Source organism: Anarhichas minor, unplaced genomic scaffold, assembly GCF_050575085.1.
Source record: "Anarhichas minor isolate MPS153535 unplaced genomic scaffold, ASM5057508v1 ptg000062l, whole genome shotgun sequence".
NCBI classification, from domain to species: Eukaryota; Metazoa; Chordata; class Actinopteri; order Perciformes; family Anarhichadidae; genus Anarhichas; species Anarhichas minor.
Genome location: NW_027466508.1, coordinates 1,304,649 through 1,322,835, shown reverse-complemented (window position 1 = coordinate 1,322,835; position 18,187 = coordinate 1,304,649). Strand labels below are relative to the sequence as shown.

The window sequence follows — 18,187 nt, the reverse complement described above, 5'->3', positions numbered from 1 at the left end:
AGTCACATCTGTACAAATCACAATGGATATGCCAAAAATCTGACTGGGCTGTTATTCTGAACAAGGCCTTTTAGTCTTTTAATTTACGAAAAGGAAGCCGTGTGTTCAGCAGAATGCTACTGTGTTGATCTCCTCATACCTTGATTAACTTGTTACGTATAATTACACTACACTGTTGGTACCATAATATAAATGATATAATCCTCTTAGGCGCGGGTGGAGTTATTAGAGTAAGTAAATGAAAATGTGCAGATTGTAGTTTTAAATACCTCTGCGCTGTCTCTGAGAGAGCATTGCTCCCCTCACTGCTGCTCTTTATTGTCTTCAGTGTTTCTACAGCCCTCTGGAGGATGATTCTCACAGTAATGGTTTACTGTAATTGCTGTGGGTAGCGCTCATCTATAAATGATCATGTACCCAGACAGACAGTGTTATCCCATGTTGTAAGACGCTGACCTTTGTTCACTTTGCTGAGAATTAAGGAATCCATCAACACCTATAGATCCTTTGACTTCTTTTATATTGACAGCTTTTGACATTGAACTCTCTATTGGCATTTCAGCTTTACAGATGAATATACAGAAGATAACAGACAGAGCGAGTGAACCTTCCACTCTACAACTTTTGCAATAAATGTATTATAATGTAGTAAGCGAGTGTAGTTCATCTTTCTCCAAAATTCCAACGCAAACTTAAGCTTCAACTTGTAAAACATATCCTACACCCCCTTACTCTTTTACCTGAAACACTTATGAAGAGTCCCGAACCAAAGAGACCGAACTACAGAGACAGTCACTGTCATTTCAAAAGGCGTGAATGCATTATCCAACCGTTACTCTGCACTGCAGAAGAAAATCTCCATGAACACCAAGGCTATTACCGACATATGTGAAGAGTTGAAAGGAGTGCAGATCAAAGTCAAAGTAAAAAAAAAAAAAAAAAGAAGAAAATGTAAGTCTCATGCCAGGCTACAGAGAAGAGAGGATGCAGGAGGAAACAGCCATGTCCCCTTTGGCTATACAGCATGTGAAACGTGCAATGAAGATGCAAGGCAAGAAGTTTTGGAGTTTTGGAGCATGTTTTATTTTTTTTAAAGATCACTAACGAGGACAAAGAGCCCTGATTTACAATACTACTACAATATGCATTTCAAAACACAGTCCTAACTTGGACACGGTTTTGCGTTGATTGTTTCGCTTGTGGTTGGAGAACCTTTAATCTCATAAAGTGCCTTCACCTTGAAAGATCAGGTTAGAACTATTGCTCCAACTTGTGTTTTCTTTCCCTGAATGTGAAACTCAGCTGTCATGGCTTTCATTAGTTATGGCAAATATAGCGAAGCAGTTTCATGCAGAGCGAGCATGGAATTTAATAGTTGCTTATGAAACAGTGCTATTTCTCTTTGAGTAATGCTCACTTATGCCTTAAATCACTTTGAATGTTTTTTTAAGTACTTTCAACAATGCAAACAAAAAACTGTTGGTGAACAAGCAATGAAGCTGAACACCTGTCACACTGATTATTTGTATCTCGAGTAACTGCAGCAACACCTCATTCACTGCTGTGGTAATGTGCAGATTGTGTGTCATATTCCCTTCTATGTTGCTGCAAATGTGCAAATATTATTCACCAGGATAAAGATAATTTTATTCATAAAATGATTTAAAAATCATCCATAACATTCTACTAACAACTTTAATGATTCAGGAATATCCAACAGTTTGAACTGTAAGATGCAGCTTCTTCTTAAAAAACAGTCAATCCTGAAGCAGCAAATAGAAAACTTCGTAAAGCTAACTGTCGTGACTGGGCTGGTTTCTCTGATGGGTAGCATGATTTTGCAGGAGTTCCTGTGCTTTTTAATAGACTTAATGCGTTTAGAGCCATTTCTTTATTGTTCCTAATTTGTATGCAATGGCACAACTCAAGACTATACTTGCTCTTATGTCTTTGAAAAAGAAAAATCTCTGGGATAAGCACAAGTAAGCCCGTCTTATCATAGGGGGGAGGGGGGGGGGCTTTAAAAGTGCATCTATCAACGCCTGTAGAAGGCCCGGCCACATGGAGATCTCTCAAAATCTTACTTTTAATGGGTCCTGCATTCCTGATTTCTCTGTTGTTAACTGCAGACCTAGGTTAATTGAAACCCCAGCAGAAAACATGGAATATGGTCAATTGATTAAAAAAGTTGGTTCTGGTAAATAATTTGACTTTAATACCTCCAATTATTTTTCCTTCTAAACCTTGTGTTCCAAAGGGAGGGATTGTTTTTTTTTACCATACATTACATACCATATATTTAAAATACATTTTCACAAAAGTAAAATGTGTGTAAATTTGCCATCATAATTGTAACGGATTACTTTACACCTCTGATATGGATGCTTTTGATAGCTGAAATGTGTAACGCAGCTGAAATAATATCCTTGTAAGCTCTGTTAGGATAGAAACCATTTGTAATGATGATACAAGTTCTGCGGGTCACACTGCATCACTTACACAAATAGCCGCGTTCGTGAGAGGAAGGCGTATCGCATTGCCAAGAGGCAGCCTCTCTGCGGTCGCCCCGACCAGAGATAAGCTGCTAAGCTGCTAGATGAAAGTGTGTGTGCATGTAGAGAGCGTGGCGTGGTGAGCAGCTGTGGTCCGCCAGATTTGGGAGCCCTCTGTGACACCACAGTTAAGATACAGTGGAGAGGAGCTTTACTTTACCACACCCACACACCCACACACACACACACACCCACACACACACACACACACACAGTCGTTTCCTGTTACCCTTCACATCAATCCTGCTGACTTCTTCAAAAATGAAGAGTATAAACGTGGATAATAGGAAAAGATACACCCCAAAAAATGCAAATGCATTGGAGATAAATTATTTTCATTGAATGAGAATTGACAGAATGTTCTGGTTACAGGAAGGCAACAGTAGACATGTTGTCCAAAATATCGTAGTCTTTCTGTCATCCAAACATACCCGGTGTCATCTTGTTTTGATCCTAAAGGCCCCGGGAGTGGCCCTCAGCTCCTCACAGTAACACGTTGGGGCCTTTCCGTCTGTGGGTTAGTGTGTGAATATAGTTCGTGAAAGGTGCTTTGTGGATCCTGCAGAGGATAGATATAGATACGAATGGACGGTTGGCCCCATATAGTTTATCTTTTGTAAGAAATTACAAATAGACGATATCTGATGAATGCGTCAACATAAATTGATAAAGCAAAGATCACGAGAATGTCTTTAAAAAAAGGTTCTCACTAGTTTCATCTAAGGACATCTGACCTGAAAACCCCCCCAACATTGCAACAAGCCGTTTCCGCTCTGGATGAAGAAAAATAAAAGACTGTATGAAGGCTGATCGATCTTTTCATTTAACTCTCAACAGGAAAGCAAATATGTTTATTTCCCAAAAAAAGATCCACTTGGTAGATTTGTTTTTTATAAAACAATGCAAATGTTGTTTTAGCACAAATACAGTAGATGACATGCTAATATGTTTAACTGGTATATTTTGAAGGCATATAAATTATTGTAAATATACATGTACTGTGCAGATTTACACAATAAAACCGACACCGACAATAGAAATAAAATAGAGTGACCCCACAAGTCAGCGAGTTTATAAGGAACAGGGTCATACTTTAATAAAAGTTATTTTTTCCCCCTTGGCACAGATCTGCTATCAAATAAATAAAGCAATTAATCAAATACAATCTATATAAACTAAACAAAGTCATGAAAAAACATTAGGAGGGAGGGAAAAGGGAGAGAAGCAGCTAGTGCTAAACAACTTTCTTTTACAACAAACACCAAGTGAAAGTGTGTCTGCATGTAGAGAGAGAGAGAGACGGACAGATAACTCCTCCTCCCTGCTAAGTCTGGTGGGTATTGTAGTACTAGCTGACAGTAGGCGAGTGAAATAGATTAACAGTTTTTTAATTATAAATAAGCCTTATTTTCTTTCTACATGCTGCTGGTTTATCATTTCTGCAGTCCGCTATATACATCAGTTTAAAAAAAATGTTGATACATGAATGTTAAAAAGCTAATTAGTGGTGCAACACATATTATAATAATATGGAGGGGTGGCTCTGAATACTGACGATGTTATAGAACAGGACAGAGGCGGGTGGATGCTGAAGTTTGTGTGACATGGTTTGAAAACATTTGTTCCGAAAAGTGGCGCTGACAATTTAAAACAAAACAAAAAAATATATATAATTAAAGAACAAAACAACATTCAGGTGGATTTAGATAGCTGATGACTGAAAACAATATTATTCGGATTCCAAATATAGATATATTGTTATGGAAAAAGTCAGAAGAGGGGTTTTGACAGAGGTTGCCTGAAGATTGAAAAGGTTTCAAAAGGAAGTCTGTGTGACAAAACCGAGAAAAAAAAAACCTGCTTTCCCAACTCTCACCAAATACTTTAGAGGTGCTCTTGAGCAAGGCATATCACCCCCGGTTGCTCCAGTGATGCTGCTTTGAAGACTGCGGTGTGGAAGTGTGTTTGTAGTGGCCAGCTTTCTGATGTGAGTTCATGTAATTGTACGAATGTGAAGCGAGGCATTTAAAGAAAGGAGTTCCCGTCTGTTCAGTAAAACTCTCTCGGGGTGAAAGAAGTTTAGAAATTGCAACCTGGCTGAGGGTCTGACCGAGCCTTTCACCCAAATTCCTTCAGAAGCCCTCGCTCATCGTGTCGAATCGGACCACCCTGCAGGAGGAACGGTTGCCTGCGTGCTATCCGTTCACGCAGTCAGACGACCGTTTCCACACTACCTACATCTGGAGAGTCACGCCGCTATCGACACTGTTTCAGGCTGAGGGGGGGAAACCATTGACAAAGGGGTTACAGTTGTATGTTGTCCAGCAAACAGCAGTGTGAGGTGAGGAAGCTGAGGTATGGAGCATAGCTGTGATTACCACCGCCGGGTCCCATGGGAGAACCCGACTGACTGGTGCCTCCGTTTAAGGACGGCCTGCAGCTGTGACAGGACACCGCAGGGCTGAGGGCAAGACTGGCATTCACTGCATTCTTGCTCATCGCAAACACATGCACGCGCTTAAGGCAGACTAACACAATCAAACATGGTGGATATAGTTTGAAGGCTAGTGGGCCTTGGGGTCAGGTGAGCATAATCCATCACTATCTCATTTTCTCTGTATGGATGAGGCATTTAAGCCCTAACAAAAGACTACAGAGGCATGAGGGCAGGTCGTTTCTAAATGTGATGCTGGGATGTGCTAAAAAGAACACGTGTGCTCATGAAGAACAAGGGGGAGGAAACAGTGAACCGCTATCCTGGAGAACCAACAAGGTGATCTCAGTTCACTGCCTCACGTGTTGCTGGCAGAAACATCTGTATTTACTTGTTTCATGACAGAGCATCATGGGATGGAAGAGACGGTCCCCGGTGCTGGCTGGAGAGCAACAGTGGTGAGTTATGGGTCTAGTGGAGACTGGTGGCCGGGCTCAGTGTTATCCAGCACCAGAGGAATGAGACAGCTGAAAGAGCCCTCGCCCCGCCGCGCCACAAACAGAGCCTTGTTGGCTGAGCGCTGAGGCCACATGGCGGTACAGTGAAAGACCTGCTGACAGCTGGGGGACAGGAAGATGCCATGGAAACAGCGGGAGCAGCCGTGTGACCCCCTGTGGCCAGGCCGAGGGCTGGGCGACCCAGAGTCAGGGAGAGTGCTACCCTGAAAGTCAGGAAACAGAAAAACGGTGTGCTGGGCAACTCCACGGTGTGAATACGTGTAACTGCTCTGATCTGAAGCGAGGCAGGGGTGAAAAATCACATGCATGCTCAGCTAAATATATTCCCTGCATAAATAACAAACAAAATACCGTAAAGGTCAAACTTCATACTGATGAATGAATACACCAACCTCTAACTGGCTTGCATTAAAAAAATAATAAGACCTGAACCAGAACTGACTATTGCACTGATGTCATGATCACACCATCTCATGTCTAGAGTAGCATGGGACTGAGATCATGTGATTCTGGACTTTCAAATAAAACAGAGAGCTTTTGTCTGACTGGCGTTAAAGCGAAACCTACACGGCCACTTTTGAGAAATGTTCTGTAATTCTTCCAGATGTTTTCAGTTTCTAAATCACCTTTATGCAGAACCCACACACAAGCACTGAATGCACGACATGAACAGCATGAAGTTTGTATATGTTTCAATGAGATCAGCATGCGTTCTGTAAAACACTACGTGGTGTGAGGTCCAGCGCCTGAACAGCACTGCTGAGAGTTGGGATTTTAGTCACTCAGGCACAAGCACCGGATCACACTTACGTATCGAGTCACAGGGTGAGACTGTTGTACATGTTCTAGTCAACATGGGGCTCAGAGTGGTCTTATAAAAAGCAGTTGTAAAGGAAAACGAACATAAAAGCTTCGGATAGGGAATACAAAGATATCACATTATCAATAAAGCTTATAAAATTGATAACAATATATACCTTATGTACAGTCAATGTTAGTCAATACAAGAAAGGAGCTTTTTGACACTTACTGCAGATTATGACACCATTTCTTTTCTTTCAAAAAAGTTTCTAAGTAATTTGAAAATAACCTCTGAGGTCTTAGTCACCATAACATCATCATCATTAACAATTAGGATAAAATTAGAGGTAGCAGCGGATTTGGGATCTCTGTTCTTTTTTCCTTTATAACATTTCAACATTTTTCCTTCCCATTTTTGCTTACGTGGCATTGCGTACTTGAATCAGAATCTTCATTTTCGTCTTCAAAAAACCTGCCTAACAGCCTGCTTTAAATACTCACGCACCCATGAGTGCACTTCGAGTGGTTTTCAACAGACACCAGTGTCGTGACACTCACACACACACACACACACACACACACACACACACACACACACACACACACACACACACACACACACACACACACACACACACACACACACACACACACACACACACACACACACACACACACACACACACACACACACACACTATGCCCGGCTCTCCTATCACCTGTATTCTTTCATATATTTTCATCTTTACATCACAGTCTTTCTTCCTCTCGTGCTTCCTTTTTCCTTAAAAACCTTTTGGGTCTGGAAGGGTTGTGGTGCTGGTTTAGAGCTGCAGAGTTCACCAGGGAGAGGATTACATCTTCAAGGTTGTTTATCAAATTGTCCCTCTGTGCCTCCTCTCTGGCCCCCGCCGTGATCCTCAGTCCTGCTGTGGTCCTAAATAACTGTCCTGCTGCATACCCCAGCTTTTGTATGTACGACCAACCCCTTTATAACACTGATTAATAACCTCTCAGCACTGGGACACCCCTCCCATGATCCTCCTCTCCTACCCACGTCCCGTGTCAACTACAAAGGCACTGCAGTACTGCACAATGTAGAGTGGCCTGGCGGCTGACGAAGAAAGCTCACTGCAGTCGGTGTCTGCCGGCCTGCTTGGGTTTTGTGGGACGTTAGAAGAGCCGAGCTGTCCCACGCAGGGCGGAAATTCAGGACTGGTAAAAGTGGTGGTAGTGGTGATGGTGTTCATGGTGGTGGTGATGCTCATGCCGCTGCACCATTTGTGCCAGCCCCTCCTTGTACAGCAGCACACTGGGCAGGTCCCTCACCTGCTCCTTCTCCACCACGGGTCCCGGAGCCAGAGAGCCTAAGGCCCTGTAGCCCTGGCTTTCCTTGGACCGCTGCTTGTGCTTGCGGTAGGGGGCTGTGGACTGGTGAGGCGGGGTCTGGCTGGGTAGCGCCGTGGGAGGAGGGACACCCCGGCTTCGCATCACCCTGCCACCGATCTGCGCAGGAGGTGTGCGGCTGTGGGTCTTAGGAGAGCGGAGGGCGTGTTTCCCTGAGTCTTGGCCTCGCGTGCGGGCCGGGTGGAGGCTGACGGGAGCAACGGTGTCCACAACAGTCTGTAGGCGGCGGTGGTGGGAATGGGAGTGGCCGTTTTCTGGTTCGTGGGAGCGAGAACGAGTCTGGTTGGATGAGCGGGTCTGAGGCTCTGCTTTCGTCGGCTCTGGGGTGGGCGCTGTGAGGGGGACACAGGTAATTATTTTAACTGAGAAAGCAGAATAAATAAGGAACAACAACAATTCTGTCACAGAACTTGTCAAAATGCACTCAATACTCCACAATAATATTCTGGCAGCTTTACTTCAGGTTCTTTCTTCACGCGGATAACCCTGAGTCAATGTGACAGAGAGCAGATCTCTGTTAGCACTTTTCTAACAGGACCAACATTAAAATAATCACTTGTCATCACTGACCGTCAGATCAAGGCTGCTGCTTTTTAGACCTAATATTTCCCTTCACAACAGCCCTTTATGTTGATGTGCTTTAGCCTTGAACACTTGATGTATTGTGCTTGCCTGAGCCCATGTTTGTACTGGCTGGTAGTTCCACCTAATGGCTCTGAGCAGGTGCCGCAGTAATGAGGGCCCCTGGATGCAGCTTCAAAGGGCCACGGCCTGCGTTTCTCCCTCCCCTCTCCCCCTCTCCCCCTCTAAAGCCCTGGCCCCGGTCCACTCACCGGCTCCGAAGCGGGATGTGTAGTTTTCGATGCCTGCCAGGTCCAAGTAGTGGTTCCTGCGTTCCAGGTTCTCATCCACGCAGTGGCGCTGGCAGCCAGGCTGGGTGTGGTGGTCACTGTGGTGGCGCCTGTGGACACAAGCGGCACCTCTCATTAGGTAGCAGTTTGGGACGGAGAGGCTCAGTGTGGTGGTGTTTGGAGAAAGTAAAACGAGTGTTCCTTATGATCAGGCAGGGGCACAGTAATTGTTAGAGAAGTGAGATTGTGACTGGAAAACCACAGGTTTAAACCTCAACTGGGAGGATTTGAAAAGTACAGTGAGAGGGCAGCGTCTCCCCCACTGTACTGAGGAGAGGTTAACAGTGGAGGTGCATTTGGGAAAAACTAATTAAAGAGTAGGAAACTATTGCAGCTCCCAAGTGTGAATCCTTCAACCACTGCCCCAAGACAAATTTTTTTATGTTAAAAAGTAAATGTTATAATCAGTGATAGAAGGAAAAAAAGGATTTCATATTCTTCTTATAGACACCACGAGCTTCAACAATAGAGACTTGTTGCGGGGAGGTGGGGTTTTACCTTAGGAGTGCTCGAGTCTTCTTGTCTGCACTCTTGGGGTCTTCTATGCACTTGTCGTTTTTCTCCCTGGGGTGGGACATGTCTGTGTATGAAAGACACAAGGCTATTATCAAAGAGAGCTGCACAGAGCCGCCACACACACACAAACACACACACATGACAACAGTCACACAAGCCTCAGAAGAAAGCAACCTTTGTTTTGGGGTTTTACTTTGAAGATCTATAGAAAAGGAAAACAACAATGCTTCATTTATTCTATTTTCAACTCCCGGCCTCTTATAAGGAATGGAATGAAAAAAATAAAACACGCAGACTTCAGAAATTGTTTATTAAGGACCCGAGATCTGATGCAGTTTCAAATTAGCATGAAGGCAACCGACGATATTTTCAAAGCTTGCTCTGTTTGAATCTCTTGACGGATATTTATAGCCGAAATAATAGGACGCAAACACACAGGAATATATACTTTTTGAGATATTTTTCCCTGACTACTTGTTTACCAAGTCGTCAGTGAGAAAAGTTAAGTTTAACGTAGCTATATTTTCCCGGCAGCTCTGAGGAAGGGGGGGGGGGGGGAGAGAGGGGAGAAGAGAGGAAAAGAGGGAACTTTGGAGAAAAGAAAAATGGCTGCGGTTATCAAAAGGACTCCGCACATCTCTTAAGGTTTCTTTCAGAGTATTTGAAGGCGCTGAGGGAGGGGGCCCTCTCTTAGCTCTGTCACTCCCCCCATCATTAAAAATGAACCCCATTGAGTGGGAGAGATGGAGCGACGCAGAGACTGCGAGGAACAAAGCTCTGACAGGCCTGAAGCAGCCGCCTTTCTGCATGACAACAAACACGTCTCTGGGTGAGCTGACAGCAGGCAACACAAGGGGGACCCCGAAACGCCCTCTCTTCACCCCCCCCCCCCCCCCCCGCCTTCCTCCCCCGCCCACTGTGTTAATGCGAGCTTTACCTGCCGCGCCCTGCGTACAGCTCCTCCACCGCTGGCTGGAGTCGGGAGCCACCGACAGCTTGACCCGCAAAGTCTTGCTGCTGCTGGGAGAATGGTTGACGGAGGTGTCCACGACCTCATAGATGGTGTGGAGCAGGCTGGTGATGTCCTGCAGGGCAGAAGAGGTGGAGGAGATTTTAAAATGGTTTCTTTTTGATACACGGCATCCATTTAAGAGAGATGAGAATCATTTAATCGAGTATTAATCTGACGTAGGTGGATATTTTAAAAGAAAACCAAGAAAATAGGGCACGCAGGAGACTATTTCTATCACTATACTGTTTGGATTCAATATTCTGTAGCTTTGTGCATTACAACTCTGTATCATAAGTGTCATGCTAGCTGGGAATTTAAAGAAGTGACTCTGTGAACAGAGAACAGAGGAGCTCACTCAGCTTTCCAAGTTGAAGCCATCAGACACGGCGTAAAGACAAGTTATGAATTCATGAAAAGAGACGTCTTGGCGGTACCAGAAGAGGCTGACTGAGATGTCAGGCCTGATGTGAGCGCTACACTTTCTCTAGTTAATTCCTCAGTGTCTCTTAAATGACTGAAATTACATTTGCATAGCGAGCAACTCCTGTTTACACATTCGCATTTAAAAAGTGATGCCACGCTGATTTGAGAAAGAGGTAACCGGCCATATTTGGACAGCTTCATTTGCACATAAAGTAATGCAGTCTCTTGTGGCTGTTTAGAAGCTATATTTTTTGCACTGGTGAGTGTTTTTGTGCACCATACTGAGATAATGACACCCTTTTTGGGTGCTAGCAAGTGCGCTGGATCTTTTCATAGCAAACCAGAATCTTAATTGTCTTTTAAAAATGCCACATGGCAGTGATGTGAAATGGAGTGACTCATACAGTATCTCAAATCTCATTAGTGTTTTACTTTAGATGGTAACACAGTTTCACCATAAGAGCACCTTTGACAGAACTGCTGAGAATTAAGCCGACGCCACACAAAGACTCAAACGGCATCATTTTCACTCACTATAGCTCTTTGAATCATAAGAAAAAGGACTACTATGAATTCTTCAGGGACCGGTTCCACATACTGGTTTCAGACATAGACGCACTGTAAGAAAAAAAGTTAAATGAAATAAAATAAAAGCTTCCTGTGTCATTTTTGGTTTCCTTCTCTTTTTTTATTTGAGTGAAGGAATAAAAAAAAAAAAAAGTTGCAGAAGAAAGGTTTTCTTTCCCCCTTCCAACCGCCGTCTGCCGTCTCATGAGCCATGGAGCCACAGGCAATGCCAAAAAAACTGCACAGCCAACCGCACTGAGGACAGCTCAAGTCTCTTTGCGCCGTTTCAAGTCGTTCTCAAAAAACACGGGCCTTTCTGGATGTTCTCTCAGATCTGCACCAGGCAGACGCAAGCCACAAGGTACCTCGCAGGAGCGGAAACATGCACACGTCGCTGGATTTGGTTCTCAGCAGTGAGATTGGGTTTGAGGCTTGTGACTTATATCCTCCTGTTCTTTTTGGGGTGTGGCGATACCAGAATAGAGGAACATTTAAGATTTACAGGGAAGTTATTGATTCACTCTTATACCCAAAAGGGGGTCCTTTTGTAGAGGTGAGCTGCTGACCAGAAGTCAGAAAATCTGCATCTTCAGACATGTTTTATTCATATTGTTTCATTTTTGTTAAAGCCATATAATTTACATAATGTCATGTCTTAAATGCCTCATTTTACGTGATTAACACAAACAGTTCAATAATTGTTAAAGGAATTCTTACTACAGCTACTGCATGGTGTTGGAGGTATTCTTTGTTGATGACATCTATTTATGAGTTGATTCATTCATTCACAAGCTTTTTTCTTCCAGGTAAATAAAGATGATTACCTCTCTGGTGACTTTGCCATTGTTGTCAAAGTCGTAGAGGGTGAAGGTCCACTCCTGTCGGTTGTCCTCCTCCACGGAGACGGCACACTCCAACTCCTGAAAACAGAGCAGCACTGAACTATCAGTATCATCCGGCGTGTACATGCGTGTGTGTTAGTGTGTGCTGCCACTGCCCTAGTTTCATCCAGAGGGGAGGTAATAAACGTCCCGTTCGGTGTTGACACTCACTTCAAACTGGAGCTGTTTCTGTGGCCCTGCGGGAGATTGGCTGTCCCTCTCCTGCATCTTCTCCACACAGCAGCTGTCTGTCTTCTCTGGGGGTAAAGCCACTGCAGTCACACACACACACACACACACACACACACACACACACACACACACACACACACACACACACACACACACACACACACACACAGAGAGACACACACACACACACACACACACACACACACACACACACACACACACACACACACACACACACACACACAGAGAGACACACACACATACGCAAAGATAAAAGAGAGAGCCTGAGGATGGAAACGTCGGGTGCAGTCATAACCTGAGGATATGTCGTCGCCTTCAAGTGTTCCTTGTAAGCTCCTACTTCCGAGTTTGGCAGCCGCAATTAAGATGTGTCGCATATTCAAGTGCTCCTGGTTGGAAATAAACCTACACAGCCAAACTCCTCCGTTTTTGTCTCACTGCTTGTATTCTGAAATTGTAATATTTATAAAAAAATATTCTGTATGCTAGTTAAGTATAGTACAAAGTATTTTCTAAAGGCAGCACAGGCTCTGTTGTGTTTAGCATAAGTAATGCATACAGAGTATCACCAATATTAAATGTTAAATTTAGTTTGGCCGTGCAAATGCACTGAGCTAGTAGGGTGTATTTATGGTATTTCTGCTAATACTCAATACTCAGCACAGTTTGGCACTCACAATCAAAACGTGCTCTTCTTAATTTACCTAAATTGATCTTTATGTTGACACGCCCCTTAAGTTGAACGGTTTCGTGTCAGGTAGCAGGATCATTATTGCATCATTCCAGAGAGCCAAAGTGATGCTGAAGCAAAAAACACTGATGTCAAGACTGGAACTGAAATCCAAGATGTCAGTCCAACAGAAACAAAAAAACTGAGACAGAATGAATTCTCCAATGGCAAAAGCTCCTCCACACATGCAGTAACGGTTTTTAAGCTCTTAGCTACGTTATATATTTAACCCCAAGAGGTTCACACTGAGCGGGGGTGTCGAACATGAAACTGAATGACATAACATGTCTTAAACATGATAGAATATTCGGATATAAACGGTGGATCGGAAACAGCATGTGAACATGAAAAGGCCCATGGGAGACCCATGGGAGCTCATCACTTTACGGATTGACATTCACCGTAAATTACCATCCAGACATACAGTAAAGGCGGATACAGTAAAGGCAGAAAGTCCAGCGGGAGAACCTATCTGTCATATGCACTTAAACTGATGGCCAGATCCACCTGTGTGGAGTCTGACAACATTGACTATGCCATACGAGTCAATGATTCACTGTACTATTACAGCACAGATTTCCCAGACAGGATTCAAACGGAGAAGGTCCCGTTGACAAATATAATACTCCTTTTAACACCAAGTCAACGAGTCTAAAGTCTGCCACTGATGTGACTGCATCATCAACCCTGCTCTGTTGTGAAATCAGTGAGCACAAGTTCCTCTCTAGGGTGAGACAATCATTAAAACTAATCCAACATTACGTGAATCTCTGTGGCCACAGTTCATGGTGGTGTATTTTGGGATTTGAACTATATTGTAAGGTAGCCCGCCCTGGTGGACAAATATAACACAACGGTCCCTGTCTGGTTCCATATTTTAGTTTCAGCATTGGATGCCGGTCTGATGGAGGCCTGATGCCACCAGATATCCTTCTCTGCTTTGTAACCCAGCATTTGTTTGACACACGAGACCGCAGAAACACACGGCGTGTAACTGAGATTTTGGGCGGCGTACGCTTCGGCTCCTTTGCGAGCCTCTATGAGTTGCTTCATCCTCATATATGTTTATTTTTGTAGAAGCTTTTCCCAGCCAGCCTGTATGTTTTACCTCTCGTCATTTAGCTTTGCATGAGCATCAGCTCCGCTCCTCCTCATCCAATCACAGTCCTGCGGGGCGCGCACACACACACACACACACACACACACCCATAAACCCGCACAGACCACACCCCTCTCTCTCTCTCTCTCTCTCCACCCTCCCCTGCTCCGCTCTCTCCTCTGCCACACTTTGAAGTTCCGTTCTCAAACCTTTTGGAAGAAGATCAGACCGGCTGTAAAACAGAATCACTAATTAATTAAGCCAAGTCAAATCTGAAACACTGTTTGTTTGCTCGCCAACGGAGCAGACACAACAGCCCAATTTCTTTCCTCCTGATCCAAAGCAGATCAAAGCGGACCTGTCTCATCCCTGGGTAGGGGAAAATGCCAGAAATGAAAGGCATCGTCCCAGGGAGCTTTTACCAACTTTTTGGAGAGGAGCAGCATTTGGGGTCCCGCTGTTTGATCATCCGAGGTGCTCAAAGGGAACATTGTGTGCGAGGGCAAATCTGTTCCGTAGCAGGCTCAATGTGGCGGTGAGATGCTTATCTCGGGAGCTAATGAAATGCCGGGAGGAGTAACAGTAATCTGCTATCACCCCACAACCCCCCCACCACCACCACCACCACAGACATAAGCCGGCTCTTTATGAGAGGAGCTGAGCCAGGGGATTGGCTGCACATCAGATCTGAGGGGCAAGACGAGGGCAGCCCAGGCAGGCACCCTCCAAGCCAAGCCTGTTGTCCAGCAGCCATGCAACACACACGTGCACTCGTACACAGAAACGGGGGCAGTTCGGGAGATCTGCCGCACACACTGTGAGCAATCACGCCCAGCTTAGCTAGGTTACTGTATTACACAGAGCTGGGCCTGTCCCCCTCCTCATACACTGGGACAGCTCAGTGCTGGGCACTAAAGGGATTCTGGGATGGCCTTCGAGGTGATCGTGACATTGTCTCTTCCTGCAGAGGCCACCACTGAAGTACTCATTAGCAAGGCACTGAATCACCCAGACTGTGCTGGGTAGCCCGCGTGTGAATCTAATGTGAAACACGGTGCTGATGGAGAGTTTCTTCAGCAAACTTTCCCCCGTGTTAACAAAAGGTTAAAAGAACTTAATATAAATCCCATGTAGGATATTCTTCTTGCATGTTGGCAGTAACGATGTAAAGTAACCTAAAGACACTTTCATCATTGAGCCCTTCTTCCCTCCTTTGTAATTTTTGCAGGCAAGTTCTTTTGTGCTTCCTTAAAGCCAGAGAAAAGAAGGCTTTCATGTGTGTTGGTTGTCTTATCATCTCTGCTCTCACCGTTCGCTCTCTCATCGTTACCTAACTTGTCCTTGTTACATGTGTGGACAATAGATCAGATCACAGCACTAAACGCAGTTTGTGCAGGGAGCACCATGAATCCACCACAAATGTCTTTATTTGGGTACAAGTGGGCCTGAGGTACAGAATGTTCGGGCCATTATTCCAAACTAAACTGAAGAACCGTTTATTTAACAAATTCTTTTCATTAGCTGAGTAGCTGTAAATCAAACATTTCCTATTTTTTTCTGGGAGACAAAATTCTCATTTAGTAAACATCCAAACTCATGTCACCATGTTCCTCAATGTAAAGCTTAAAAACAGCCTGCTGGTGTGAATAAACTCAACTCCACTGAACTTCATCTACACTGCAAAGTAGGGAAGCACAACTGTGTCCCGTTCTCCCTGACTGAGACCTCGTTTTAGCCCACTTCAAAGTTCTGGTATTGTGACATTTCTCCACCCACAAACATGACAGTTGCCTCTCCTCGCTAGCTGACACTCAATGAGTTTGTAAATTAAACATGATGTGTTGAATTTTTTTGACGCCTGTTATGGAAACATCCACCCACAATCTCCGGAATGTTTTTATTGAAGCAAATGATTTGGGCCTTCGTCTTGTGAATCGCTGAGAATGAACAGAGCAGTGTGATCTAATTAGCAACATCTGTCTTGAAGGGAAGACAACCTCAGCCCAATGACGGCAACTCATTTCGTACTCCATTTATCAGTCGCGTTATCTCTTGTCTCTCTTTATTTAGGTCTATTATCCAGTGAAGCAGAGCTGAAATAAAAGTGAATTTTTTTTGCCACCCTTCCAAATCCTCGTTCAACGCTCCGTTTCTGCCTCCGCCTCACGTCCGATCCCGTCTTTAAATGGGAGGGAGAGACTTTCTACTCCCGGAGCTCTTAATCTGGGATCACATCGCGTCGGGGAAAAACATGAGGGGAATTGAGGCACTTTGCAGAGCACCGCTGGGGGAGGGGCGGATGAAAGATGGTGGAGAGGCGGGAGGGGAAAGTAAAGAGGACCTCATCAGCACATTGTTGGGGCTTAGAGAATGGGTGTGGAGCAGAGGGGAACGGCAGTAAAAGAGGAACCACACAAGTACCTAAAGGGGCTTTTTTTTGTTGCAGGTTTTCATTCAAATCAAAATAAAGGGAACGGAAATCAGTGGAATGAACTGGTGTAGCCTTTACCTTCCAACCGGTAGTGTTCATCGCCAATCCTCTCTGCACATGCTTCATCCATGGCACCCTGGGAAGAGAAATAGACAGAACGAGACACATAAATCACTGTTTCAACTCATATAATGGAGAAGTATCATATTTCTGTCACATATAAACAAACATCTTTAACGATGCAAATCCACAGCACGGCTTTCCAACGCACAGTGAAGATGCCCGAATCAAAATTACAGTGTTTGTATATCTATATGCGAACAAAGTTTGACTACTGTGCTCTGAGCTCAAACATCAGCGGAATGTTTAAGAGGGATGGTAATTGCAGGACTGAAGTATGAGACTGGCAGTCAGAAACGGGACTACGAGAGAAGCGTCTGAATCGCTCTGCAGGATTCTGAGAAAGAGGGCTGGTAGTGGGGCTATTTCGGTGGCGGGCTATCATTGCAACGACGCGTTCAGAGAGACTTGTTTTCATACAGGACTGTTTTCACCCGCGCCCCCTCTGCTGGCAGCTCTGTCTGTTAGTGCATACCACAGAGGCTGGAGGGACATGTGATCCCCGGGCTTCACTATGGAAAAGTCCGGCTCAGGTATCCATGTAGCATTGCAGTCATCTGGCCCAAAAACCATTACTCAGGGGTAGACATGCACACATCCGTTCGCACAAAGTCCAACGCATTCATTCACTCACACACACACACACACACACACACACACACACACACACACACACACACACACACACACACACACACACACACACACACACACACACACACACACACACACACACACACACACACACACACACACACACACACACACACACACACACACACACACACACACGTTCAACCCGCCCCTGGCGTAAATTTCAGCGTTTTTCAACAAAAAAACATTTGTCAATCTATCAATCTAGATACATTGCTAACAGACTCTGCTTAGAGATTCTTCTCAAAGGAGATGATTAACCTTAATAATAAATAATTAACTTCACACAATCCTTGGATATGAGTGCAAGAGCATGTGCGTTTATTGCACACACGCTGCTGTGTGCGTGTGTGTGTGTGTCAGAGGCGAGGCTGTGTCAGCGTGAGAGGGGATTTCTGTGTAATCCAGAGAGGTAGAAGGTCACATGGTGTGATCCTACCCTCCCCAGACTAGTGCCGGCCGGGCTGCAGCGCTGTGGGTGGGCTCAGGAAGAGAACACAGCGAACCACAGGACTGACTGATGCCCCAAAGCAGGGACCCGAGATAAACCTGCATCTGTTGTTGGTATGAATTAATTGGTCAACACACGTTCCAATCCGGCTTCACGACCCTGGTCCTGAGCTGGTTTTGATGTGGCCCGCTCAGCTTTGGTATGATGAAGGGGAAATCAGTAGTTTCTATGGTGATTGCAGGGTTACATTAGGGTCGCTGTAGAACGCAGGCAAATGAGAATATCAACTTTGCTTTAACTGACAAATGGTGTAAGCAAAAGCCCAATAGCACAATGTGTTTTTGACTAGGTAAACAATAAAGAGATGTATTGTTTATGTGATCGCATTAACTCTCAGGGAGAAACACTTTGCCGGCTAACTTCAATTAAATTGATGCTTGGGACCACTAAACGACCACAGCCACTTA

General features: G+C 44.6%; 1 protein-coding gene across 1 annotated transcript in view; it reads right to left on the bottom strand.

Annotated features, from left to right (window-relative positions):
* Positions 1-3,364: 3,364 nt before the first annotated feature.
* Positions 3,365-18,187, bottom strand: part of nkd1 (NKD inhibitor of WNT signaling pathway 1) — a 33,766-nt gene continuing 18,943 nt past the window's right edge. Inside the window, exons 4-10 of the mRNA XM_076078070.1 lie at positions 16,574-16,631; positions 12,194-12,294; positions 11,966-12,061; positions 10,077-10,224; positions 9,122-9,203; positions 8,546-8,673; positions 3,365-8,044 (exon numbers count right to left, since the gene is read on the bottom strand). Of these exons, the coding sequence (XP_075934185.1) occupies positions 7,515-8,044; positions 8,546-8,673; positions 9,122-9,203; positions 10,077-10,224; positions 11,966-12,061; positions 12,194-12,294; positions 16,574-16,631 (1,143 nt within the window). The 3' untranslated portion in view covers positions 3,365-7,514. The remainder of the gene's footprint in view (positions 8,045-8,545; positions 8,674-9,121; positions 9,204-10,076; positions 10,225-11,965; positions 12,062-12,193; positions 12,295-16,573; positions 16,632-18,187) is intronic.